General features: G+C 33.5%; 1 protein-coding gene across 1 annotated transcript; it reads left to right on the top strand.

Moving 5' to 3' along the window:
* Positions 1-9,515: 9,515 nt before the first annotated feature.
* On the top strand, positions 9,516-21,392 carry LOC117327788. Its single transcript, XM_033884963.1, has 4 exons — positions 9,516-9,626; positions 15,886-15,981; positions 16,812-16,954; positions 17,135-21,392. Exons 2-4 carry the CDS (start codon positions 15,942-15,944, stop codon positions 17,594-17,596), a joined length of 645 nt encoding a protein of 214 aa, XP_033740854.1. The 5' UTR covers positions 9,516-9,626; positions 15,886-15,941; the 3' UTR covers positions 17,597-21,392.
* The last annotated feature ends 6,451 nt before the right edge of the window (positions 21,393-27,843 follow it).

The raw sequence follows: 27,843 nt of genomic DNA, 5'->3' as shown, positions 1-27,843 counted from the left end.
CGTTTGAGTGTTGTTTTATGTAATGCTTAGGTAATGTGTATTTGATATGTTTATTTTCTAGAGAGGGCCACAATCAATTATATGGTTTAGGTAATTTTTAATTGGCGACATGCTAGTTTTGAAAAAAAATTGTAAGGACTGTGGAAAGAAAAACATCGATCAAAAATGGTATAATAATGTTTCTGATTTGGAATTTTTAATAGCATTTACCTGTTTCTCCATGTTCAGACAGCTATCAAAGTGTATACCAAGGTTCCTAACAGCTGGGTCTGCCTCAATCATTTAGGCACCTAATTGTAGCCGGAAACCTTAGTAACTGAAAAGCAAAATCCAATTATCAACATTTTTATACTGTAGCATTTTAACTCTTTAGTATTAAATACCATATATATAGTTCAATGACACATCAGCATGCTTATAAACAATAAGGAAATGGACAACCCGTATACAAAACGACAGATGATCGCTATGTAGTACAAAATTACACAATTACTGCACTATATATTCCAAAACAAAATATATCCATGAATTCAACATTAGTAGACAAACAGACAGAGTTTCTTTATGTCCTCTTTGTTTGAGAGATTATACCTGTCTTAACATATGTTTACATCAAATGAAGAATATATGCAATGTACATATCCATATTAAAGTATCCATTTCTGAGATCATTACAGGTATCAGATCGGGCAATGTTCACCATCAGTATGACCCACTTCTATCGATTTAGTTGAATATCGTTTGAGCTACTGAGTATAAATTGACACTGTCAATCGTCTGATAGGGTATCAAATTTAACAAAAAAATTTTAAAAAAAATGTGTCCATGAAATCAACATTGGTCACTCTCCCGATAAGACAGAATAATAAAAGTTAAGAAATTGGGATACAGTAACAATTGATTGTGCAAAAACCACAAAATATCGGCACCTGTCAAAACAAATAATGAATTATATGCAGTAGAGCCAATACAGATAAAACTGCATCATATAGATGTGGCGTCCTTCTAAAAAACAAAACAAGACGATATTTTCAGATAAGATAGGTTTTAATAGCCCAAATTGGGGCAACTAAATAGCAAAATGATAAATCCAGGGTCAGACAGGGTCTTTGGAGAATACATCAAACCTCCTGATTTTTATAGCAAGTATGTTATCGGTCCGTAACGTAAAACTGATGTCGCCATTAGTAACGTTTCTAATGGGAAACAAGTACATTTTTACAAGGATCGAGTACAATAGATTAAAGTGTAAGGTTTAACTTAGAAATATTTTTCTTTATGTTTCGGAGCCATAACACAACGTCATAAACCGCTTCGCCATTTTTTTAACTCCGAGCATAGCACAAAAAAATATAATCAAGTAAATCCTTAAAAGGTGTCATCTACTGTCTGTTTCACAACGCAATATAAAACAATATAAAACTAATATCATATAAAACTATCAACGGATTACTCAATCCTGACAACAATGTCTAGTATAATGTGATAATTTATTAACGTTTTTATTGAGATTTTTAACTTCTTGGTGTTATTCGTGAGTATATTAAACTTGAATGTGTTTTTTTCAAACGCCGATTACCAGATACCACAGGGGTAACAAGGAAAATCTCTTAAAACGGCATCAACAAAAGGAAATATATTTGCACATTTACTTTTAAACAATTCCTTATCTAACAATATATCTCGATTCTTACCAATTCAGTACAAAAACGAAAATGTATTTCTCTTCTCAGTAACGGATTCAATGCAAATCTATACGATATATTAGTCAAACGATTTTCATGTATAAAGAATAATAATTTCGAGTTTTAATCATATTTCCGTAACAGTATTTAATTATCAATTTGTACTTGATAAAGTAGTCATTTGTCTTAAAAAATTGTGTATCGTAGGTTATATTATTTTTGTCCTGCTAAATTATATTTCTTGAACTCCCTTAGCATTGTCAAGTCCCCTAACATGCAGTGAAGCTTTGTTTACTCAAAATAGACAATAAGCAGACAGGTGTTGGCGTACATGGCAAGCCTTTATTAGGTTGCCGGATTTATTACTTGAATTTAAGAATGTTTAAAATATTTCTAAGTCTCGTAAATGATTTTTGAGTGAAGGTGCGGTAATTCATTTTTGTAACACATATCGATTTTAATGTATTGAATTTCTATCAGTGGCCGCGGTGGCCGAGCAGTAGAAAATGGAGAACTTACCCAAAGTGAAAGTATTCTACCACTGTATGCTTTAGAATTAGGAATATCCAAAAATCCCTGATTTGTAATGTATGATATGATACATGATAATAATATGGAGGTATTGTTTGGAACATTTGTAGCCTCAATAGCCTATTAAAAACAAATCCAAAACCTGGTAAATTGTGATACTTTATATTTTATGTCTGTAAACTATATGTATGTATTCTTGTTTATTTGTAATGTGAATATGTGATTATGTTGTTTGACTAATAAAAAATGTCCAGACACTTTCTCCCTAGCCTTCCACCTCTGGATCGCGCGTTCGAACCCTTTTTCTCCGGCTTTCCATTTGCAGCTAATCTCAAAGCATCTTACTCCAAACAATTATGTTTATAAACTTTTTACGTGCTAACAATCAAAATAGTTTGTATAGTTTTCAAACGTGTACAATGTAACACTCGGGTTAGTCCATCAATAGATTTTGAGATTCTTCTTTAACAATATGTAATCTAACTGAAACTGCTGAGTGTTTTTGTTAAAAACTTTGTGAGAATGCCTATCATTTTCTTTTCATCTGTCTCCATTATACTATACAAAAAATTGAAGACGTAAACACACATTTTAGAAGTGTGCAAAAATGTATAAAATCCAGCCAAAGGTTTTGGTGATAACAGATAATGTATGATATATATCTTCTTTTTTCGTGTGTGTGTTTTTTTTGTTTTTTGTTTTTTGTTGTTGTTGTTTTTTTCGGGGTTTTTTTTATCTATTTTTTTTTTTTATTATTATTAATTGTATAAAAATTGTATTGATTTGGATCATATTAAGCTGTTTTTCAATTTAAATATGTGTTGTAGAGATCAGGGCCTTAGTAAATTTGTAATAGCTTTTGAAGCAAATAAAGTATGTCTAGATAAAAAAAAATACAATATGTAGAAGAGTATGAAGTCAGAAGATTTCCCCATTGTTCTTAAGCAATGCGTATGAACATGTTATATTATAATAAGCATATACACGTACATTATGTTTGAGTAGTACACTCCACCAAAACTTAATTGAAAAAGTCCTTTTAGATTTAGTCCTTGGAAGTTCTTTAACTTCCACTTATAAGAATATACGACGTACACAGACTGCTTAAGTGGTCATAAGATTTCATACCTAATGTTTAGATATAACAGTCGGTGTTCTAATAAAAGGTCACGTTTGGACTATGTACGTACTGAATCAATTACATTGCACACGGATTTTGCACACGTTACAAGAAATACGCATGGCTACAATACTCCTGTTATCTTCGAACTATGTTATTTTTATAACACATATATAGCGAGCGATTTATCAACCGTTAGGTCAGATTAGTATATACAAACCGACAACTAACTTTTATCTTTTCATCATATCATCTATACATCTTCACATATTTCGATAAATTGTTTTACTTATTTTCATATTCAATTAGATGTCCGCCAATGGCATACCGATCCGTCAAGCTAACGCAGGGTTATTTCCAATTCAATTCAATTCATTTTATTACCTTTGGCTTGACAGCCAATGAGCTTTGTACAAACAATACATAATACTTCATCTTGTACAAAATACAACATGTGGATATCAACATGAACATACATGATATGAATATCACATAAGGTACATAATATAAACATCATTCTACATCGTTATACTTATATACATGTATATGATGATATTTACATATTACTTTATTACTTTTATCGAATAATCGTACCACTTTTAAAACATATGTAATGTACTCTCAATAAATTTGCAATATAGTTTAACACATATTAAATCGTTCTCTGTGTATTTGCCAGTACAATGAATTTACCTTATCTATGCAATTCCTTTATCTTATTTGAATTCAGTAAATTTAAAAATTTAAAGACCGATGGTTTATACCAATAATATTTTTTAATAAATCTCTTCCTTCAATCTGAATATTTAGGACATACATGTACAAGTAAAAAGTGAAATTCATCTTCAAGCTCGTTTTGTGTACAGTTGTTACAAAGTCTATTATTCCTAACAATATTTCTACTTCTACCAACTTCTATAGCAGGATTATGTGCACACAAACGTACCTTAGTTATTGCAATTTTATGTTGATTATTTAATGCCTTGGTTAAACAATATTGTAAAGTGACATTGTTTATTAGATACTTATATGAATCACATTTACTAGAAATATTTAAAGAATTAAATATGGTTTGCTTAGCCTGATCCTCTAGACGGTGTTTGATCAAGGGTAATAAACTCGTTAACTTACAGGAGTTCATGTTCATGTTCTTTATTACTTTAACCGTTTGGTTCATCAGTACAGTACATATTTATACAGTGCAAACAAAAAACGACACAAACTATATACAGACACAACACTCACAACATATATAGTGTAGAGAGACATCTCACATTAGAATTACCTACAATTACATCTATTATATATATATTACATCTGTTATTCTCACATCACATTCAAATGTTACTCTAGGGATTTATTTATATATACATTTATTTATTATTCTCACAGTATATATATAATGATACAATATTCTCAAAACATTTATCTAACATTCTATCATTCTCACATTACAGCGATTTATTATTCACATTACCTTTATCTATCATTCTCACATTACCGCGATTTATTATTCACATTACCTTTATCTATCATTCTCACATTACAGCGATTTATTATTCACATTACCTTTATCTATCATTCTCACATTACATTTATGTAATTTTTCCCATTCCATTCATCTGCTCATCAAACTATTATTCTCACATCATATTAACTAATCTCACATTAATCTATGACCCACATATCATATTTGTCTATCGCTGTTGCATAACATTAATGAACTATTCGCTTTTTGTTACTTAATCTGAGAAACTTTGTTAAATTTGACAAATCTTTTTTGTTATCTGTTTTCAATAATTGAATAAATTTGAACATACTAGGCTTTAGAGAATAATATTTCTTTATAAGCTTGTTTCTTATATGTTTAAAACATTCACATTTTATTATAAAGTGATACTCATCTTCAATATCCCCGCTATTGCATGATGTACATATTCTACGACTTCGTTCAGTATTGTTGTAACGACCTACCTCAATATTCAGCTTATGTGACGACATACGAATTTTCTATATTTGTTTCAGATTATGACTACCTATAGGTTTCATTTAATATTTCTGTAAACTAAAACCCTCATTAACGTGTTTGTATAAAGAACATTTTGTAGATGTAACTATCTTGTCGTTGCAACCTTGTTGGAACATATCATACATTCTACGTTTAATAATTTCAAAATGATTGCCAACGACGTTGTCACTTTACCATATATACCCTAACCCCATTCTATATAATTCATCTCGTATACTATCAGACCATTCACTTTCTTTCTCAAGCATTTCTTGGTAACAAGCGTTTAGAATACAGTTATTTGAATTGAGTTTCTTAATTTAAACCAATACTTAAAGATCCTCAATTTCCTTATAATGGTCATCGGATATCTCCCTAGTTCCTGATATATCATACAATTTGCCGTGCATTTTTTAACTCCTAGTAATCTCTTACAAAAATCTAAATGTAGTTTTTCTATCCCTGGTGCCTTATGAAATCCCCACACTTCACTACCATAGTTTAAAATGCTAGCAACATAAGTATCAAATACATGAAGCTGTGTTTCTATATTTAAAAAGTTTTTCTTACAGACATTAGCTACTGCAAAAAAAGTGCTTTTTTACCCTGTTCAGAAATCTTATCCTGTGTTTTTCTAAATTTACCATTGAAATTAATATTATACCTAAGTAATTAAAATCATTCACAGTTTCGAGTTCACGGCCATTATAAAACCATACCTCAACATCTCGTAGTTTACCACCGTTTCTGAAAACTAGCACTTTTGTTTTATAAGTATTTACAGTAAGGTTCCATTTTTTAGTATACGTAAGTAGTGTATCTAACATTTTTTGTAAAACTTTTGCAGTTTCTGCTAAAAGTACCATATCATCTGCGTACAATAATAATAGATTGATAGATTGTAATTCAATAGTAGGACAATCATTAGTTAAAAAAACTCATCTCGCAATCATTTACGTACATAGAAAACATTAAAGGTGACAAAATTTCGCCTTGGAATAAACCTTTCTTACAATTGAAAAAATCTGACACCTTATTGTTATATTTTACACAACATTTAACATCATTATACAGTGAACGGATTATAGTTAGCATTTTGCCTTCTACTCCCTCTTTGATAAGTTTAAACCATAGGTTCTGTCTATTTACAAAGTCGAATTCTTTCCTGTAATCAATAAAACAACAGTATAATCTCTTTTTATTTCTAAGTATTTTACCTATTAATGACTGTAACACAAATATGGCGTCAACTGTTGACATATCTTTATTAACCCAAACAGTGCATCACTTATTTTTGAATATGTACAATCGAAATCAACTAGTCTATTATTCAAAATTGAAGTAAAAAGTTTTCCCAAACAACTGATTAAAGTAATACCTTGGTAGTTATGATGTCGGAAGGAGTATGTGTCACCCATATAAAACCCAATCCCAGTTCAAAAAGTTTCTGTTTTACAAACACTAACCAATTAGATTTCCGATAAGCTTTTTTTCAGTTTCTAGTGACAAAATTATGTAAACTTCATTCAAAATACAATTATCATGATTTAATAAATTAAAGTACTATTTCATCATCCTAAATATGTGTTCATTTGCCAATGTCAATCGACCTAATTCAAAATAAACCATAGCCTTACAGGTAGATTTCTGGACACCAAGTATAGTTTTACAAAGTTCCAAATGAATCTTTCCTATTATTGCAAAATTAGACCTCCCCCATATTTCACAGGAATAATTTAAAACATTTCCAACAAATGTATCACAAACATCTAACAATGTCTTAATATTTAATTGAAAGCGGTTGCATTTGGACCGTAAAGCAAAAAAAAGTGCTTTACAACCCTGATCGGCTACATTGGGTAAACTTATTATTAAATCTAAACAGGACACCAAGATAACAACAATTGTCTATAATTACTATCATTATATTGCCAGTATTCATTGTCTTTTATACGGCCACCATTTCTGAAAATAACTATTTTGGTTTTATCTGTATTCACTTCCAGTTGTATTCATATAAGTTATCTAAAAGATTTTGAAGACTATCTATTGTTTCAGAAATCAATACTAAATTATCTGCATACAAAAGTAGAAATAAACTAAGTTCTCCAAAGTCGTAATTGGTGGCACCAATTATATACATGGTAAACACCTATAACGTGATATCAATTCTATAATGATTATATACAGACATGTAACGGTCATCCAAGTAAAGTACACGTAAATAAAGGATCCAACACTCTTCTTAATTTAATATGGAATCCATTATTCAATTTGACGAGATTATTTATTTCATATCAAATGGACTTTTTACGAGTTTACTAAATTCCAAAAACTATGTTAGAGTATATAAGTTTATTGCTTATCTTTAGAGCGGAGCTTAAGTGTATTTATCCGAATATGTAGAAAGACAGGTTGTTCACCGTCATTATTTCATTATTATATCGTTATTGTGATTAATTGTTTAAAGAATAATGACATAATCGTCTCACTTTTAAAGAATTCGTATACATATGTAAACAGTTCTATTGCCTGGCTACGAAATTATGTTACATAGACGTAAACAATCATATATCGTGTGCAAACGTCCTTGTCCTGACCTCGCGTGCACACGGTCCAGATATTGTTTACGGTTATCTTCACATAGACTTTGCGCGTGGTCCTAACAATTCACATTATCTAATGCTTACGACAGTGATAAATGTATACAGACACAATTGTCCCTTTCCTGTAAACAAAATGTTACATTGTGCAACTTAATTGTTCTACTTGGAGGACTGACTAATTAAATTAAGACAATTTTAAGATATCTTATTAAAGTCGGTATTTGTTGAATTGTTCTACGGAGCTATTCAATTCAATTTCCTGAATTATAATCTATGGTTGGCAATATTTCAGAACAAGGATGTATCAACTACAATATGGAAAATGGTTCCAATGTTTATGTCGCTTTTTAGACAGCAATAAGGCGTTTGATACGGTATGACACGCTGGCCTTTTGTTCAAAATACCTGAAATGAGGCTCAGCGGCAAAATACGTGTTATTCTTAAAGAATAATGAAAAATGTGGAAAGTTGTAGCTTAATTTATTGTCTTAAAGTCAATGGGTGTACAGATGGAAAGAGGGGTGTTACAACGGGATCTTTGTCCACAAAAATTTAAGTGATTTCATTAACGAATTATTGAACCAAATAAAGGCTTGAGGTAAAGGGGCTGTAATAAGTGGTTAAAAAGTAAATGTACTCACTCAAGCTGCCTCGTAACTACAAATTTTCAAACTTTACAAAAGATGGTCGACATACGTAAAAGATTTAAGAAATGGCAGTGAACGTTCTCTTCTGCCAAAAGTAAGATTAAATTGTTTTTCAATAAACGCAATTTATACTGATATCTCACGTGGCTTTTTATCTGCCAATACACGAAGCACATGTAAATCCCTGGTCTAAAATGAAAGAAATATGTGGGGACCCGATGTCATACTGTATAGTGAAGACAATTAACGTTTAGTTGGCTGTTATATCATAATACCCTAGGACCGCTACACGGACTCGATGTAATTTTGGGGCAAAACTATAGCTTCCCCAATAGGAACACTTACTGGGCCCATGTATACATCAGAATAAATCCTTGCGCGGTAAGTTTACAACCAGCATGGGAAAAGAGTGCAGGGCTGCGCCATCAACATATGACAGCATTATAACTGAACTGCATGGGAACCCCTAGCCATTCGAAGAAAAACACAGAACACTCCTGCTCTTTAAAATTATACATAATCGTGTGGCTATTGAAACAATCTGATTAAAATACAGATCCTAATACTATCGGGCCTCAACACGATAGTATTAGGATCTGTATTTTAATCAGATTGGCTATTGAAACAAACTAATCAAATATCCTTAAACAAAAATCTTTATAAATTCTCGTTTTTTCCTCGTACCATCGACGATTACATGTACGTCCCTGCTATGAAATAGCAAAAAGAAACATATTTCAAACAAACATCGGAGTACAAATAGAAAAAAAGGTATAATTTTGTGTTTTGAAAATACCTAGATCTATATAATATTATTTCGTGCCACATTACAATTCCGTACCTATTCACCGTTTTCCTACACTATTATTATAAACAACATCAGTATAGTCAATGTCATTTCCGTGTTTGATTCGCATTGCGAAAGAACTGCAGTTTACATGGATGCGTTGATAACAACTGTCAACAATGTGTAAACTCGTACGATCTATCACATGATAAAGAAACGTCTACAACGGATAATTTACCATGGTAAGATAACTTAAATAACAGTATTATCTCAATTTGAAATGCTTTACAGTATTATGACCGAGTGTGATATGACGTGATGCCCAACCCCTTACTCTGTTACTTACAACCGGTCCACCTAATGAGTGACCTGTGGGGAATGAGTGTCCTGTGAGAGTTTTTTCACGCCCCGCAATTCGTTAAGTAATATTTTTAAATAATTTTTTCTGTATCATACAGATGAACGTCGAACCCATTACCATGCCAAATTTCACTTTGACTGGACGTGTGCATATTATGCATTTTTTACGACAAAGTTACGGTGCAGCGCACATGCGAGTGTCCTGTGAGGTTTTTTCACGCCCCGCAATTCGTTAAGTGACATTTTCGAATATTTTTTTCTGTATCATACAGATGAACATCTAACCGATTAATTTGCCAAATTTGACTTTGATTGAACGAGTGCATAGTATGCTAATGTATCGGCAAAGTTACGATGCATTACACATGTGAGCGTCCTGTGAGGAATGAGTGTCCTGTGAGAGTTTTTTCACGCCCCGCGATTCAGTAATAGACATTTTAAAATTATTTTTTCTCTAGCATACAGATGAACATAGAACATATTAGTACGCAAAATTTGACTATGATTGGACAAGGGCATATAATGCAAATATATGCAAATATATCGGCGAAGTTACGGTGCACTACACACGCAAGTGTCCTGTGAGGAATGAGTGTCCTGTGAGTGATTTTACACGCCCCGCAATTCGTTAAGTGATATTTTTAATTTTTTTTTTTCTGTTTCATACAGATGAACATCTAACCCATAACCATGCCAAATTTGACTTCGATTGGACGTGTGCATATGATGCATTTTTTACGACAAAGTTACGGTGCTGATCGATTTGTTCGCACGCCCCATTTACCGATGGTTATACACATGTACCACCTGTGTCCTGTGGCGCCGTGCCAACCTCGGGTACCTTGACGTGTTAGTTATCTATATCCTTGCCGCAGGCATGGATCACTGTTAATTAAACTGCTGAAACCTTTTTTTCTTAAATGTGCGGGCCGGTTTGTGCTGCTCCTTTTACATGTAATTTACGCACATATGATAACTTAATGCATTGTTTAAGCTACTTGAGTTAGACGTATTAATATAGAATTGAACAATATAACTTATACATAATATATAACCAAATATAATGGTAAACTGTTATTAATACATAGAATTTGTTAATCTCAGTCTGAAAACTTGTAATGTACAATCACAAACAGGTCGACAGGTGATATATTGTCATGTTAATAAAATTTGAGCGTTTTTGTTCACGCCCCGCAATTCATTATCTGATGTTTTAAAATTATGTTTGCTGTATAATAAAGATGGACATCTAATCGATTGATCTGCCCCGCAATTCGTTAAGTGATATTTTAATATATTTTTTTCTGTATCATACAGAAAAACATCTAACCGATTAATATGCCAAATTTAACTTAGATGGGACGTGTGCATATTATGCTAATGTACCGCCAAAGTTACGATGTGAGCGTCCTGAGAGGAATGAGTGTCCCGTGAGGAATGAGTGTCCTGTGAAAGTTTTTTTCGCGCCCCGCAATTCGTTAAGTGATATTTTAAAATATTTTTTTCTGTATCATAGAGATGAACATCTAACCGATTAATATGCCAAATTTAGCTTAGATGGGACGTGTGCATATTATGCTAATGTACCGCCAAAGTTACGATGCATTACACATGTGAGCGTCCTGAGAGGAATGAGTGTCCCGTGAGGAATGAGTGTCCTGTGAAAGTTTTTTCACGCCCCGCAATTCGTTAAGTGATATTTTTAAATATTTTTTTCTGTATCATACAGATGAACATCTAACCGATTAATCTGCCAAATTTGACATGGATTGGACGTGTGCATATGATGCATTTTTTACGACAAAGTTACGGTGCAGTGCACATGCGAGTGTCCTGTGAGGTTTTTGCACGCCCCGCAATTCGTTAAGTGACATTTTAATATATTTTGTTATGTATCATATAGATGAACATCTGACCGATTAATATGCCAAATTTGACTTTGATTGGACGTGTGCATATTATGCTAATGTACCGCCAAAGTACAGTGTATATGAATTGATTAGTGATGCCAACTAACTCACTTTATATACATATACATGTATAATTATTATATACGGACTTGGGGATAAAATACGTATATTTCAGGCGTAATAAAGTTGTTTCTTGTTGAATTCCTATAAACGGACTTTGGGAGAAAATACGTATATTGTAGGCGTAATAAAGTTAATTCTTGTAGAATTCTTATAAACGGACTTGGGGATAAAATACGTATATTGTAGGCGTAATAAAGTTATTTTTTGTATAATTCTTATAAACGGACTTTGGGAGAAAATACGTATATTTCGAGCATGATAAAGTTATTTTTTGAATAATTATTATATACGGACTTGGGGAGAAAATACGTATATTGTAGGCGTAATAAAGTTAATTCTTGTAGAATTCTTATATACGGACTTTGGGAGAAAATACGTATATTTCGAGCATGATAAAGTTAATTTTTGTATAATTATTATATACGGACTTGGGGATAAAATACGTATATTTCAGGCGTAATAAAGTTATTTATTGTAGAATTCTTATAAACGGACTTAGGGAGAAAATACGTATATTGTAGGCGTAATAAAGTTAATTCTTGTAGAATTCTTATAAACGGACTTAGGGAGAAAATACGTATATTGTAGGCGTAATAAAGTTAATTCTTGTAGAATTCTTATAAACGGACTTTGGGAGAAAATACGTATATTTCGAGCATGATAAAGTTAATTTTTGTATAATTATTATATACGGACTTGTGGATAAAATACGTATATTTCAGGCGTAATAAAGTTATTTATTTTATAATTCTTATAAACGGACATTGGGAGAAAATACGTATATTTCGAGCATGATAAAGTTATTTTTTGTATAATAATTATATACGGACTTGGGGATAAAATACGTATATTTCAGGCGTAATAAAGTTATTTATTGTAGAATTCTTATAAACGGACTTAGGGAGAAAATACGTATATTGTAGGCGTAATAAAGTTAATTCTTGTAGAATTCTTATAAACGGACTTAGGGAGAAAATACGTATATTGTAGGCGTAATAAAGTTAATTCTTGTAGAATTCTTATAAACGGACTTTGGGAGAAAATACGTATATTTCGAGCATGATAAAGTTAATTTTTGTATAATTATTATACAATTGTTGTATACGGACTTGGGGATAAAATACGTATATTTCAGGCGTAATAAAGTTATTTATTGTAGAATTCTTATAAACGGACTTAGGGAGAAAATACGTATATTGCAGGCGTAATAAAGTTGTTTCTTGTAGAATTCTTATAAACGTACTTTGGGAGAAAATACATAAATGTACGTATATTTCGAGCATGATAAAGTTAATTTTTTGAATAATTATTATATACGGACTTGGGGATAAAATACGTATATTTCAGGCGTAATAAAGTTATTTATTGTAGAATTCTTATAAACGGACTTAGGGAGAAAATACGTATATTGCAGGCGTAATAAAGTTGTTTCTTGTAGAATTCTTATAAACGTACTTTGGGAGAAAATACATAAATGTACGTATATTTCGAGCATGATAAAGTTAATTTTTTGAATAATTATTATATACGGACTTGGGGATAAAATACGTATATTTCAGGCGTAATAAAGTTATTTATTGTATAATTCTTATAAACGGACTTTGGGAGAAAATAGGTGTATTTGTATTTCTTATATAACGGACATAGTTTTGAAGTTTGAGCAGTTCAATCACCAGTGACCATGCCTGCGGCAAGGTACCCGAGGTTGGCACGGCGCCACAGGACACTCACTAGTTAGCCTAGTACACACTGTATTCGAAAGGTAAACAAAATCACGGGGCGTGCGAACACCTCGCGGGACACCCTGCAATGTAACTTTGACGGTGCATTTATATAATATGCACTCGTGCAATCAAGGTCAACTTTTGCATGGTAATAGGCTCAATGTGCATTTGTATGATACAGAAAAAATAATTCTAAAATATCATTTAATGAGTTGCGGGGCGTGCAAAAACAATCACAGGACACTCATTCCTCACAGGACACTCGTATGTTTATGGCACCGTAACTTCGTGTTCGCCGGTACATTTGTATAGTATGCACTCGTTATATCACAGTCAAATTTTACATGTTAATAGGTTAGATATTCATCTGTATGATACAGAAAAAATAATTCTAAAATATCATTTAATGAATTGCGGGGCGTGCAAAAACACTCACAGGACACTCATTCCTCACAGGTCACATTCCTCGCAGGACACTCGCAGTTTTATGGCACCGTTACTTCGTCTTCGCCGTTACATTTGCATGTTATGCACCCGTCCAATCAAAGTCAAATTTTGCATGTTATTAGGTTTAATATTCATCTGTATGATACAGAAAAAATAATTTTAAAATATCGTTTAATGAATTGCGGGGCGTGCGAAAACCTCACAGGACACTCGCATGTGCACTGCACCGTAACTATGTCGTTAAAAATGCATAATATGCACACGTCCAATCCAAGTCAAATTTTGCATGTTAATGGGTTCGATGTTCATCTGTATGATACAGAAAAAAATATTTAAAAATATCACTTAACGAATTGCGGGGCGTGAAAAAACTCTCACAGGACACTCATTCCTCACAGGACACTCATTAGGCACACCCCTTACAACTGTACAATGTCGCAGCGAAAATTATTGGTGGCCCAAATTTGATCAGACCAGCATCCTCTATGGGAAGTCAACTGCAATATATCAAACGATAGATACCTCATGGGTATAAATTCTAAATGACTGGCAAGAAATGGTACATGAGGACCTCCACTTATAAAATCTATACAGTATAGTTTATGAAAGTACATGTACATGTATGTAGTATATGTACAATGTATCCTGGCTCTTCTTTCTGTTAGAAACATGTATAGATCAGTCTATATTACATGTAGTTGGGCAATGAAGAGAAGATGTGCTGGATGTGGGGAGTAATATCGTGAGAAACAAGAAGGGATTTGTAGCTAGTGGTGTTGCTATTGTGTAGAATACTGCAGGTCAGCCTTAAATGATTCAAGGCTGTCTACAAAGGAGACAAAAGAGGGAGGATAAGTTGTTCCAGTCTATAATGGTCCTTGATTTGTAAGATAACTTGAAAAATTCTTTTGACTTGGATGATAGACTTTTGCATTTGCCAGACATCTAGCTGTCAGAATGTCAAAGTCTGGTGTGCAGGTAAGAGAAACTCAGGGCTACCCAATCCCTGGAGACAGTCCTGGTCAGGTACAGGTCAGCAGGTATGGCTTTGAGATTGTAGGTGATCTTTTCAAAGCTGACAGTCTGGCCTTCCTACTACTACTCTGCAGTGAGTCCCTTCTGAAGGATGTTGATACAACCATTGTAAAGACAAATCCTGGAGTTCTCAAGGGGAATTCCTTGTATACATATCTTGCTGCTCTTTCAGACAATTGATATGTGCTGTTATACAATGTATACATGTAATAACAACTTGTCACATTACTTTGCTGTTTCTTAATTACAAATCACCAGGTCAGCTCAAGATCTCTAGCTCAAAGCCTCTCAACATGCAAGGTAGTTAAGTTTATACATGGAGTGGTTGCGTGACATGACACTAAATGTAATAGGATAACCAAGTACAAAAGAAGTGTGCCTACAGGGATCAAGTCCATGACCTCCTAGTTTACCGGTCCATTACTCTACAGATGGGGCTAAAGGGGACTATCTTTTAAAGCATGAAACAACTCTATACTTGTACAGTTAAAACCTGCAGTCTATGTTAGTAAAGTAGAAAATGTTTGTATGACGTCGAAAGGAATGTTCATGTTCCTGTCCAAAAAGTGTCCCATGCAGAAGGTGACCTTAGCTTTAACCCTTTAATTAATATTCTGCCCAATCACCACTACCCAGTTGTAAACTTCAATCATGATATTATAGTGTAAAAAATGAACCAAATCTGTAGAAGGGTTTTCAAGATAAGACATTGATTTATGAGAGAATAAACAGCTATGAATTACATTTGTATACAATATGCTCCCATTGATCTTTTGACAAATAAGCATGGGCTTGATCACTTAGCTGTAATTATGATTACTGTAAAATGTCTTTCTGTCTGTTTTGTCCAGATAGCTGTAATTATGATTACTGTAAAATGTCTTTCTGTCTGTTTTGTCCAGATGGAGTAGCATAGAGAAAGGGATGAGGTTGTCTGTGATGAGAAACAGCTAGAGAGATGAGCACAAACGGCACAACACCAGCAGCTGAATCTGATGGTAAACACATCTTTACAACTCGTACTTTTATACATTGTAAAGCATTGTTGCTGAAATTATGAAATCCTATGAAAGAAATAAAATGTATACAATAAATTCTGAAGTAACAACTTATGAAATAATTGTATAGTAAGTTATATCATTCAATTTAATGATTAATACAATTGTTAGCCAATAAGATCCTTTAGACATTCATACTTTACTCATTTGATAACTATTTGAAAAGTTTGTAAATTTTCATGTGGACAAATCTTGACAAAATCTACCAATTACTTTTAATTCAATCAAATGTTATGTACCTGTTTTTGGTTAAAGATCCTTCACCACTGACAGCATATAACTTCTCATCACAAAATACAATGTACATAAAAATAATGGCCGACAGTATAGAAATATATCTAATATACGCAGACAATTAAAAAAAATTATCTCATGTAGGACAGAAAGTTACATAATAAATTTAATGAAATTAGAAACTTGAACTTTTTGGGGCGTGTGATAGTGGAAAGTATGTATTTTGTTGTTGTATACATAACCAATGACCTATTCTTGTTTTTGATCAAGCATCATTACTCTTTTGTCGTAGATGATGCATCTTCAAAAAAAATTGATATAGTCATGTTGATTCCTTAACAATAAACAATCCTGTCATTGCATGTTCAATCAGAGAAAAATGCAAATGTTGTAATATTTTTCATGAACTCCCAATATTTGTCAATAAAACTATCGATTTTCATGAGTCCCATAGTCATCCATTCAATTAACTAACATATGTATTATGTACTGTCTATAAGTATATTTACTTTCAATATCTCACTATTTTATTTCAGCTGTTGTGCTGAGTGGAGGCGTGATATTTATCATAATATTTGGTGCCACCTCTATATTCTTCTTCTCGATTATGACAGTTGTGTGTGTTGGAGAATTTAAGGAGTATAGGTCTAGACGAAGAAGACCTTCTGGACCAATTGAGGTCAGTGGTAAAAGTTTTAAGAAATCACTTTCTCATCAGTTCTTTACTCTGTAACTTATATTAATGGTAATTCAGCCCAATTCTAGAATCCATATATCAAGCTTATGAACATTTTATGGATGCCAATATATCTGTGTTTGTCATATTGATTGTAAGTTAAGGTGTTTTTTTCTTATACAGAATGGTAATTATCCTAGACAACCACCTCCCCTTACTGTGCCCCCAGTGACAAACCCCACCGTTGCTGGGGCCAATTATCCAAGGCAGCCACCAGATTCAGGGGCAGATAACCACCATGACAATATCTCTACAGTTAAACCTGTAGAAGAGACCGTAGCATCTGGCCAATCAGATGCTGAGAATAAATCTGTGATAGTGAGTAAGGAGGGAAAGGAGGGATCCAGCACCAATGGGGACATAATCGTGCTTCATCAAACACCAAGGAAAAAACACTCCCAACTGAAGCCACTAGAGCTGACAAAGCCAGGGACACAAAGTTCTAATCCAGAGACAATATTCTCACCAAGACCAATAACAGATGATGGTGTGACCACAGTTGCCTTTATTCAACCTACACCACCCCTCCCATCTATATCTTCCAACATCAGCCAGTCAGATGTTACCCCTGTTGTCAGCTCCTAGAAATGTTTTAGTATGATATTGAGATCAATGTCTTTTAGGTGATTGTTGTACAAAAACCACATCATGTATATCATTGTTGATTGTGATGTTTTATTATGAAGATTGAGATATCAATATGTTTTTTTTTTCATTTTCATAGCATATTATTTTGTTATTTAATCAACCTTTGAAATTAAGTTTTAAATGTTATAGTAATTTTCACGATATGTGTTTCATAAAATAGAATTTTTATCTTACACAGAGTTTAAAACATTTTAAGTAACTGATTGAAAGGTGTTGAGACATTTGTTTAATATTCAGTAATCAAAGGAAAATTAAATGTTCACGTGCAGTTGTGGATGTTAAGGTTATCGTATAAGAATGTTGCTTTCATTCTAGATGTTGAGGTATAAATTATGATACTGGTTTCTTCCATCCACATTTTTACTGGAATACCATGGTGGTAACTTGTAATATTACGACAATGAAGCAGTGGCAACATATTACATGGGAGAAGACTCAAACAAAAATCTCGCCCCTGGTTGAGATCCCCCTATCTTACCAGGAGAGGAGTGTACTGTTCTGTTAGTCCCAGTTATGGGTGGAAGGGACACTGGTGTCATGTACTGTTGTAGACATTGAAGTAATTATAATCAATAGGGCACTCAGGTCCTCTTATGTTAGTGCCATGTTACATGAGTGAGGTGGGGGGGGAGGCTGTCCAAGTAGGCCATAGGCCAGTAGTTATTCTCCAGGTACTCCGGCTTTCCTCAACCTCCAAAACCTGGAACGTCCTTAAATGAACCTGTCTCCTGTCTGTCAATAGGCCGTTAAACAAAATAAACCAAAAAAAAACATATTACATATCCTGCATGTATCTTATTTGTTATTTCAAGATATTTATGAATTTGATATATTTGTGATACATTCCAGAAGACATTGTTCAATCATTTAACATAAACAATGTTGACTTTATAATGTACAATAAGCTAGGGTCAATTATACAGTGGTGGTTCTGTTGAAAATTCATGGTGTGTATCAGATGTATGTGAGATAGTCATGTCATTAAAATTATATCTAAGTAGTTGTGAGAAAAATGTCATCAAAACATTAGGTTCTGTACATGAGAAAAAAGTATGATTAAAACAAGGGTCAGATATATGAATTCTAAAAGGTACAGGTAAATTAGGCTTTATTATAAAGGGTACAGGTAAATTAGGCCTTATTATAAAGGGTACAGGTAAATAAGGCTGTATTATAAAAGGTACATGTAAATTAGGCTTTATTATAAAGGGTACAGGTAAATTAGGCTTTATTATAAAGGGTACAGGTAAATTAGGCTTTATTATAGAAGGTACAGGTAAATTAGGCTTTATTATAAAAGGTACATGTAAATTAGGCTTTATCATAAAGGGTACAGGTAAATTAGGCTTTATTATAGAAGGTACAGGTAAATTAGGCTTTATTATAAAAGGTACAGGTAAATTAGGCTTTATTATAGAAGGTACAGGTAAATTAGGCTTTATTATAGAAGGTACACAGGTACATTAGCTTTTATCATTAAAGGTACGAGTACATTAGGCTTTATTATAAAAGGTACATGTAAATTAGGCTTTATCATAAAGGGTACAGGTAAATTAGGCTTTATTATAGAAGGTACAGGTAAATTAGGCTTTATTATAAAAGGTACAGGTAAATTAGGCTTTATTATAGAAGGTACAGGTAAATTAGGCTTTATTATAGAAGGTACAGGTACATTAGCTTTTATCATTAAAGGTACGAGTACATTAGGCTTTATTATAAAGGGTACAGGTACATTAGGCTTTATTATAAAGGGTACAGGTACATTAGCTTTTATCATTAAAGGTACAGGTACACAAGGCTTATTATAAAAGGTACAGGTACATTAGAAATGGGTGTTATTATTACAACAGTATGTTTGTATGTGGATTCTGTCTTAAAAGAAAGGTTTGGGTATGTGAGCAGATTGTCATTGAAGCAATATAAGTGTGTGTAGAAAATCATTTAAACACAAGGTCTTGGTGTGTGAGAAGGTTTTCATTAAAACAAGAGATGTGTGTGTGAGGAAATGTCACATCTAACTTTATTTTTTTCATGACTTGTTGAGTCTGTCTTCATTTGAGGAAGCCTTGCTTTTTTCACTATTTACACAGTATCTTGGACATTGTATTAATTACCTTTAATTATCGTAACCATGGTATTAATTATCTCTAACTATGGTAACCATGGTATTAATTATCTCTAACTATGGTAACAATGCTGTTCAGTTATCCCTAACTATGGTATCCATGGTTTGAAATTATCTTTAACTATGGCAACCATGGCGTTAAATTGTAAACATGTATTAAATAATCGTCATTTTAATGATGACGTTGAATTTTTCCTTACCATTAATTGTAAACGTGTGACAAATAATCATTAACCCGTTTAGTGTTGGTGATAAATTATCCCTTACCTTTGTAACCGAGATGTTAGAATATTTCTAACCTCGTTAGCAAAGATGTTGGACATCCCTAGCTCTTGTAACTATGGTATTAATGTATCCCTTACCATTGTAACCATAGTGTTCAATCATTTCTAACCATTGCAACCATAGTGGTTAATTATTTCTAACCACTGTAACCATAGTGTTTAATTATTTCTAACCACTGTAACCATAGTGTTTAATTATTTCTAACCACTGTAACCATAGTGTTTAATTATTTCTAACCATTGTTACCATAGTGCTGAATTATTCCTAACAAGTTTAACCTCAGTGTGGTGTTAAATTTTCTTTAAATATTGTAGCCACGATGTTAAATAATTCCAAATGATTTCATATTTTTCTTCGATAAATTCTTTTAAATGCTAAATACATTTACAACTATCATACTAGCATAATGTTTATTATTAATTTACATGTGTTAAATCATATATACTATATATTATAGTATACTGTGTATCGGTGACGTCCTTCCTTTGTAAGTACACAATTGTATATTGTGTATGTTGTAGCTAGTGATGGAAATCGATATCACTTTCAGAATCAATAGTCAGAAACTCAAAATCAATCGTCGAATATGAACAGTTTATTTATTTTTGGCACAAATACATGATTTTATAGAAAATTTATGTACATCTCAAGTACATTTATTAAACATATCAGCCTTTGTTATAATTTGTTTAATGCTGAACACAAACCACTTAACAGTTGTAACTATAGTAATATCATTTCCTTGATCGCTTGTAAATGACCGATGGTTTTACAAACACTTTCAGAAATTTGCGATTTATTGCCTTTTCAGAGTCGTCACCATTTTTTTTTTTTTTTTTTCTTAACCAATATTCTATTATTTTCTATCTTCGCCCCACCACTAGCGCTGTATGGTTACCTTTTCCTCTATACGTTAAATACTGGCGCTGGCTTTAACTGACTGGTTTCTTGGGCTTGGACTGATTTCTTGGGCTTTGACTGACTGATTTCTTGGGCTTTGACTGACAGATTTCTTAGCCTTTGACTGTTTTCTGGGGTTTTGACTTACTGTTTTCTCGGGTTTAAACTTACTGTTTTCTTTGGCTTTGACTGACTGATTTCTTGGGCTTTGACTGACAGATTTCTTAGCCTTTGACTGTTTTCTGGGGTTTTGACTTACTGTTTTCTCGGGTTTGAACTTACTGTTTTCTTTGGCTTTGACTGACTGATTTCTTGGGCTTTGACTGTTTTCTGGGTTTTGACCTACTAACAGGGGTTACGTTCACTTCACTGCCTGCACCTCGATACTCTAGGAGTTACGTTCACTTTTTCACTCTCAGCACCTCGATACTCTAGGAGTTACGTTCACTTTTTCACTCTCAGCACCTCGATACTCTAGGAGTTACGTTCACTTTTTCACTCTCAGCACCTCGATACTCTAGGAGTTACGTTCACTTTTTCACTCTCAGCACCTCGATACTCTAGGGGTTACGTTCACTTTCACTCTCTGTACCCTCTATATGTTGTGACAAAATCGAAGGCTCCGTCACCACCACCTTGTAGATAAAACAAAATGACTTATTGATTCTTTGACGAGATCAAGCGAATCTGGAGGTTTCCATACCGTTAAATCGACTGGTTTTGAACTTGATTATCACTCCTCTATGATCTTAAAAGTATGCACCAGTTTAACAATTTGTCATTAGCTCACCGGTTACGAGTAACCAAGAGCTGATGCTGTCACCCCAGCGTCCGCGTTGGCGTCGGCGTCCCACCCCAAAACTTTAAAGTTTTTGGGGTAAGTTTTTGGAATCTTGTAAGTCCAAAAGTATATACCTCATGCTCTTCTAATTTGGTTTATACATTCATTAGAGGTCTAGGAGTGATGTTATGCCAAAATCATGCAGAAAGAAATTGTGATTTTTTGGCATTTTACCATTTTGTGGAAATAACTTTTTTAGCACCAAAACTCAGTTACAAGTTTTGGGGGTAAGTCCAAAAGTATACACCTATCACCCTTCAAATTTGGTTTATACATTCATTAGAGATCCAGGAGTGATGCTGTGGCAAAATCATGCAGAAAAAATTTGATTTTTTTTTTTTTTTTTGGCATTTTTTCATTTAAATGACTTACTTTTTTGACATAAAAACCGACTTCGAGGTCTAGGAGCGATATTATGTGACATACAATTTCAAAATGACATGCTTATACATACATAAAAAATGAATCGTAAGTGAAGGTGGAGTTTGGAGGAAGGATGACGGTCACAATATCAGAAGTTCAAATCCCCCAATATGTAATGGTCAAAACCCCCACGGGAGACCTGACATAATTCAACTCATCGGATCTGCAGACTTATCTACTAATATTAAATAGTGACTCAACAGAGGAAATAGGTTCGAACCTGAAAACCAATCCAAGGCCACACACTGTTCGTGCAATATGGATGTACTTGATTTGTCTGTGCACTGATATACACGGGAAATCTGAATATTTTACTTTAAGTGCTTAAATGTAGGGACCTATACACACTATACAAACCTGTTGATGTAAAACTATTTAAATTTTGTGTTACCAGTAAAACCAGATATTGAAATCCATTTGACAATATTTCCCGTTCTACTCCTGTCGTTCTATACCACATCTTTACAGTTTTATAGTATTTATAGCCTGATAATTAGGTTTTGTTTGACTTATTTTTCTATCAGGACTGGTTTATGTATATAATCAAAGTTTAGCAGGATGTTATATTGATGTAAGTACGGATGTAAGAGAACTGGTGTTAGTGACTTGAAAATGACTGAAGGGTGTGTAAACACAGAGAGTATGTACATGTACGCTATACAGGGGGTTGTTTCGTACGAAGAGCTATTTTATGTTATTAGTATGTTCCTTTTACTTGTGTTAATCTTTGTCAAAGTTGTTATTATTAGTTTATTTGTGTTATTTACATAGATTATTGACTGCTAAAACATATATTTATATATTAGTATATTGTTTGTATCACGTGTGATATATGTTTAAATGTTAAGTGTGATATAATGTAATATCATCACGTGTATATAGATACAGTAATACATATTATTTTGTTGATATTGAATTTCAAAGCATTTTTACATCATTTGTCAAATATGTTGGTGTTAAGTATTCCATTAGCATTTCTTAAACCTGGGAACCAATTTTGATAGGTCAAATAGTTGTAATATCTCTGGAATGTAATATGTGTACGTTTTTTGTGCTAAATGCCTACAGAACACTGTCACTTGCAACAATAGACATCATAGCTAGGGAGTAATTCTGTTTCTGTCTTGTATGGATTCCATTTTTCCCAAGTCTTATTGCCGACAGTAGGATTATTTACATACGACCATAATCTTAATGGTGAAATATCAGAAATATCATTGTTTTCATGGCTTCAATTACGACGTCACAACGAGAACGTGCTGGATGTCATTCACAGTCCTTTACATCACATGTCTTTCTAGTAGATTTGTTTGTGGTCACACGTCTTTCTAGTACTGTGACATCACTGTCAGTGTTAATATATTCTTGTTTTTGTTTTTTCGTTTTGTGTTTGCTCTATTTAGTGATAGTCACAACTATGTATGCTAATGACGTATATTTCTTTATTATCTATTAAAGTAACCACCCACACCCAACAACTAAGATGGGTGAGAAAGACTTTAATCATACTGATGTTAACAGATTACATTAACACTTTATAGATAGTCATTAGAAGTTATAAATATATCAGAGATCAGGTATATATAGATACCATGTTTAATTAACTGTTCTGTAATTTAATCGACAAGAAAGAAATATTTAGGTAGACCTTATCTCAATAACGTCACAATAGCTGCTGATTTTTTAATCAATGATGTGTATCCTATGCATGGTTTACACTTGATTCTTGGTTATTTGTTATCAAGTCACAAGAACTGAGAGATTTTATGACTGTAAATCACATTAATTTTACATTTGAACAATCTGGTTTGTGTTGGTGTTTGTGTGGACCTGTATTCTGTCTATTTTTTTTGCAGTTGACAACGATTCCGGTAAAAGTGGAATCAATTGTTTTGCTATTTCATTAGTTGTCAGGCTGTTCCATCATTGAATATAACGTCCAATGAATGATTTGTATTTATATCTGAGACGAATATTTTTTTTTTAAGTCTCGAGTGACCTATTCAGTCGCCTTTAGTCTGTCGTTGTGCATCGGCCTTTCGGAACACCTTTGACTTCTTCTGAATAACAAAGAAGCGTCAAGACCTGATATTGGGCCTATATCATGCTAGGGGTGAAGGGCTGTCAAGAGTGTTCAAATAAATGACGACCTTTCATTCAAGGCCGCCTTGCTCAAATATCCATAAATCTTTAAAACGTCTTCTCAAAAAACCAACACACTTTAAAAAAGCTCAAATTTTGCAGTGCGTCATGTTGAAATATCTTTTTTAAATGCAGTTTACACAACAGTGAAAACAACAAGAAAAAATGTTTCTTAAATACTTTGTATTTATAATTCGGGGACTTATTTATCGTTTAAAAACATGTTGTAGTTCATTTGTTTGCAATTCTTTAAAGTTATAAGCAGTTGTGATTTATCTATATGGTATATATGTCACTGATAGGAGACTGAAATGTGTTATCAGCTATTGGTGTACATATTGGTATGTCACTTCAGAGGTAAATAGGTAGATTAGGTTTATACTTTATATACCAATAACCTTGTACCAGAGGAACAATATCATAACTCATTTACTTGGCGAGAAATATCCGATCATATCAAAAAGTAAGAAATACATCATAAAGTAAAGGAAATATCCATATCACATGATGTATCTGTGATATGGAATGTTCTTCGTAATATGTAAATTATGTGTAAATATTTGTATACTAGAATACATAGCGAGTAACATCACCAATACTTCTGACCCAACAGACCAGGCAGGGAATCATTTTGTTTTCATTTATAACGCTTTATTATATGCTGCAATATATTACGATACACCGAACAACTACATTTCAGACCGACCGGACTAGCCTAGACCAAGGGAGGCTTTCATGTAGAACGCTATAGTAAACTAGCAATGAGAGAACGATTAACCTAAAGTTGCTACATCGCCGACAAAGAGTAATTATGATCGATGTAAAACAAGAATTGTCTGTGTGGTATATATATAATCAATACGGAACGCTACACACTTCACACTAGAACCACCTTCCAAAAGTTTGAGTTTTTTTATCTTTCGATTCAAACTAGACAACTAATAAATCGTATCCCGAAGAATTCTATCCACCTTTTATAGGCGGCGATGTTATTTAGTACGCTGTAATAATATGACACGAGGACACCTCTCTGTCTGTCCTGTACGAGCGCTATGGCGGCTTCATTTCTTTAGGGATTTTGATCAGAAATCACACAATGATTAAGGACCATACTATCTCGGGTACGTTGAAAAGTTCAAGTTTCATTTAGTGCTTTAGCAATGCCAAGTATGTTATTTTTTTATTTGAGATTTTTTTTAATTTCCCTTTTGTGCATTTTCGGCGATGTAGCATTTCTAATGACTCTTACAGACCAGAGTGATTACGTTTTACCACGCTATACAGTCACAAATAACTACGATAGATCAATGTAAGTTGAATTGTATATGGTATTTACGAAATTAGTTTGGTCATATTGCAAAACAAATATTAATTGTCAAGAGTTCACGTAATATTTGTTTTAGTTCAGAGGTCAATTCTAACAGGTAAAACCAATCAGAGCGATGAACATGAACACAATTGGTTTGGTGCACGATGTCATGGTATCATTTCAGTCCTGTTTCCAAATTACAATTTTATCCAATATCAGAAAAGATATTTTTTTGATGAAATGTTCGAACTGAATATTAAATAAAGTATATGTACGAATGTACACTTTTGGTATTTTTTGTTTTTGAATGTAGACTTTGTGTTAATTAAAAACATATCCATTTGAAGTACATGTAGAAGTATTAAGTGAATATGTGTGTGTGTATAGGAACAACGGAACCAAATTATTTCCCATAGACGATAATGTTAACGTTTACCTCTGTCCTGCTTAAATGGAGTTTTCAACACGGGTCCACTAGTAATGATTTTGAAGAATATCATCTCGGAAACCTGCAAATAGAATTATTAATAATTCTACCAATTTAAACTTATTTTATATGGGGGCCATCATCATGTATTGCATTCAGCACCAAAAATTCACAACAGAATACACAATTATTTTTGTTTATCGTCCTATGAACAGGCAGGGTCATTTAAGGACGTGCCAGGTTTTTGAGGTGGAGGAAAGCCGGAGTACCCGGGGAAAAACCACCGGCCTACGGCCAGTACCTGGCAACTGCCCCACGTAGGTTTCGAACTCGCAACCAAGCGGTGGAGGGCTAGTAATAAAGTATCGGGACACCTTAACCACTCGGCCACCGCGGCCCCTTGTGTTATGTATATGAGAAAACAATGAAAACCAATTCAATACACAAGGACGAGTACGTGTCTGATATGGTGACTTATATATACAATAAGTAAACTTGTATATGTCAAATAAAGATTTAACAGCAGCACGATACAAGCAATAGTTCTTCTATTACCCTTCGGTGATGTTTGGGGATCCCACGGATGTAAATCCAGAAAATTAAGGTCATGAAAACCGGTCTAAAATAAAGGATACTGACCGGTTAAAGAAATCAGTTCTAACTCAAAATTCAAAAAAAGAACGAGAGCAGAAATGAAAAAAAAAATATGGGATAAAGCTTATTAACATTTTAACATGAAGATATGCCAAAAAGGAAAAGAAAATGAAGAAAAGCAACCCCGTATGAAAATGAAAATAAATCCGCCAAGGTGTTCTTATGAGTATGTCAATAATATTTTAGGGGGGTCCTAACACCAAACTCAATAAAGATGTCAACGTGAAATTCAATCGTCCTCACTTACTTTAAACAAGTTATCAAAACAAGGAGGGAAAATCTGATGGAGGAGATATTTGTCCTGTGCTGTGCTTTGGTGGATGTCAAGTTTTAAGTTACTATGTTGAAGGTCCGTGTGGCTTATGCGGCGTTCGTCGTCAGTCGTCCGTCAATCGCTACTAGGTTAGCGACTGAATGGATTTCAACTAGATTTGGTCTCTAGCATCTTTTGGTGAATGGGAAGCAAGCGGGTCTGTGCCCCCAGGCGCCGAGGCGTTGGGTCCAATAGAGGAAATATAGCAAACTTATTTTTTTAAATTCTTCTGGAGGATTGAAAGGATCTTGTCCACATTTATAAAGGGAATAATCCTTTGAAGTTCTTTTGGGTGCTTTTCAAACTTATTGGCTTCGAATTTTAGTTAAAGGAATGTGTTGACTGTAGCGTGTGTGAGTGGTAGATCTTAGTTAAAGGAATGTGTTGACTGTAGTGTGTGTGAGTGGTAGATCTTAGTTAAAGGAATGTGTTGACTGTAGCGTGTGTGAGTGGTAGATCTTAGTTAAAGGAATGTGTTGACTGTAGTGTGTGTGAGTGGTAGATCTTAGTTAAAGGAATGTGTTGACTGTAGCGTGTGTGAGTGGTAGATCTTAGTTAAAGGAATGTGTTGACTGTAGTGTGTGTGAGTGGTAGATCTTAGTTAAAGGAATGTGTTGACTGTAGCGTGTGTGAGTGGTAGATCTTAGTTAAAGGAATGTGTTGACTAGTGTGTGTGAGTGGTAGATCTTAGTTAAAGGAATGTGTTGACTGTAGTGTGTGTGAGTGGTAGATCTTAGTTAAAGGAATGTGTTGACTAGTGTGTGT

Source organism: Pecten maximus, chromosome 5 (assembly GCF_902652985.1).
Source record: "Pecten maximus chromosome 5, xPecMax1.1, whole genome shotgun sequence".
Classification (NCBI taxonomy): Eukaryota; Metazoa; Mollusca; class Bivalvia; order Pectinida; family Pectinidae; genus Pecten; species Pecten maximus.
The sequence above is the reverse complement of the archived record's forward strand: the minus strand, read 5'-3'. Positions and strand labels throughout refer to the sequence as shown.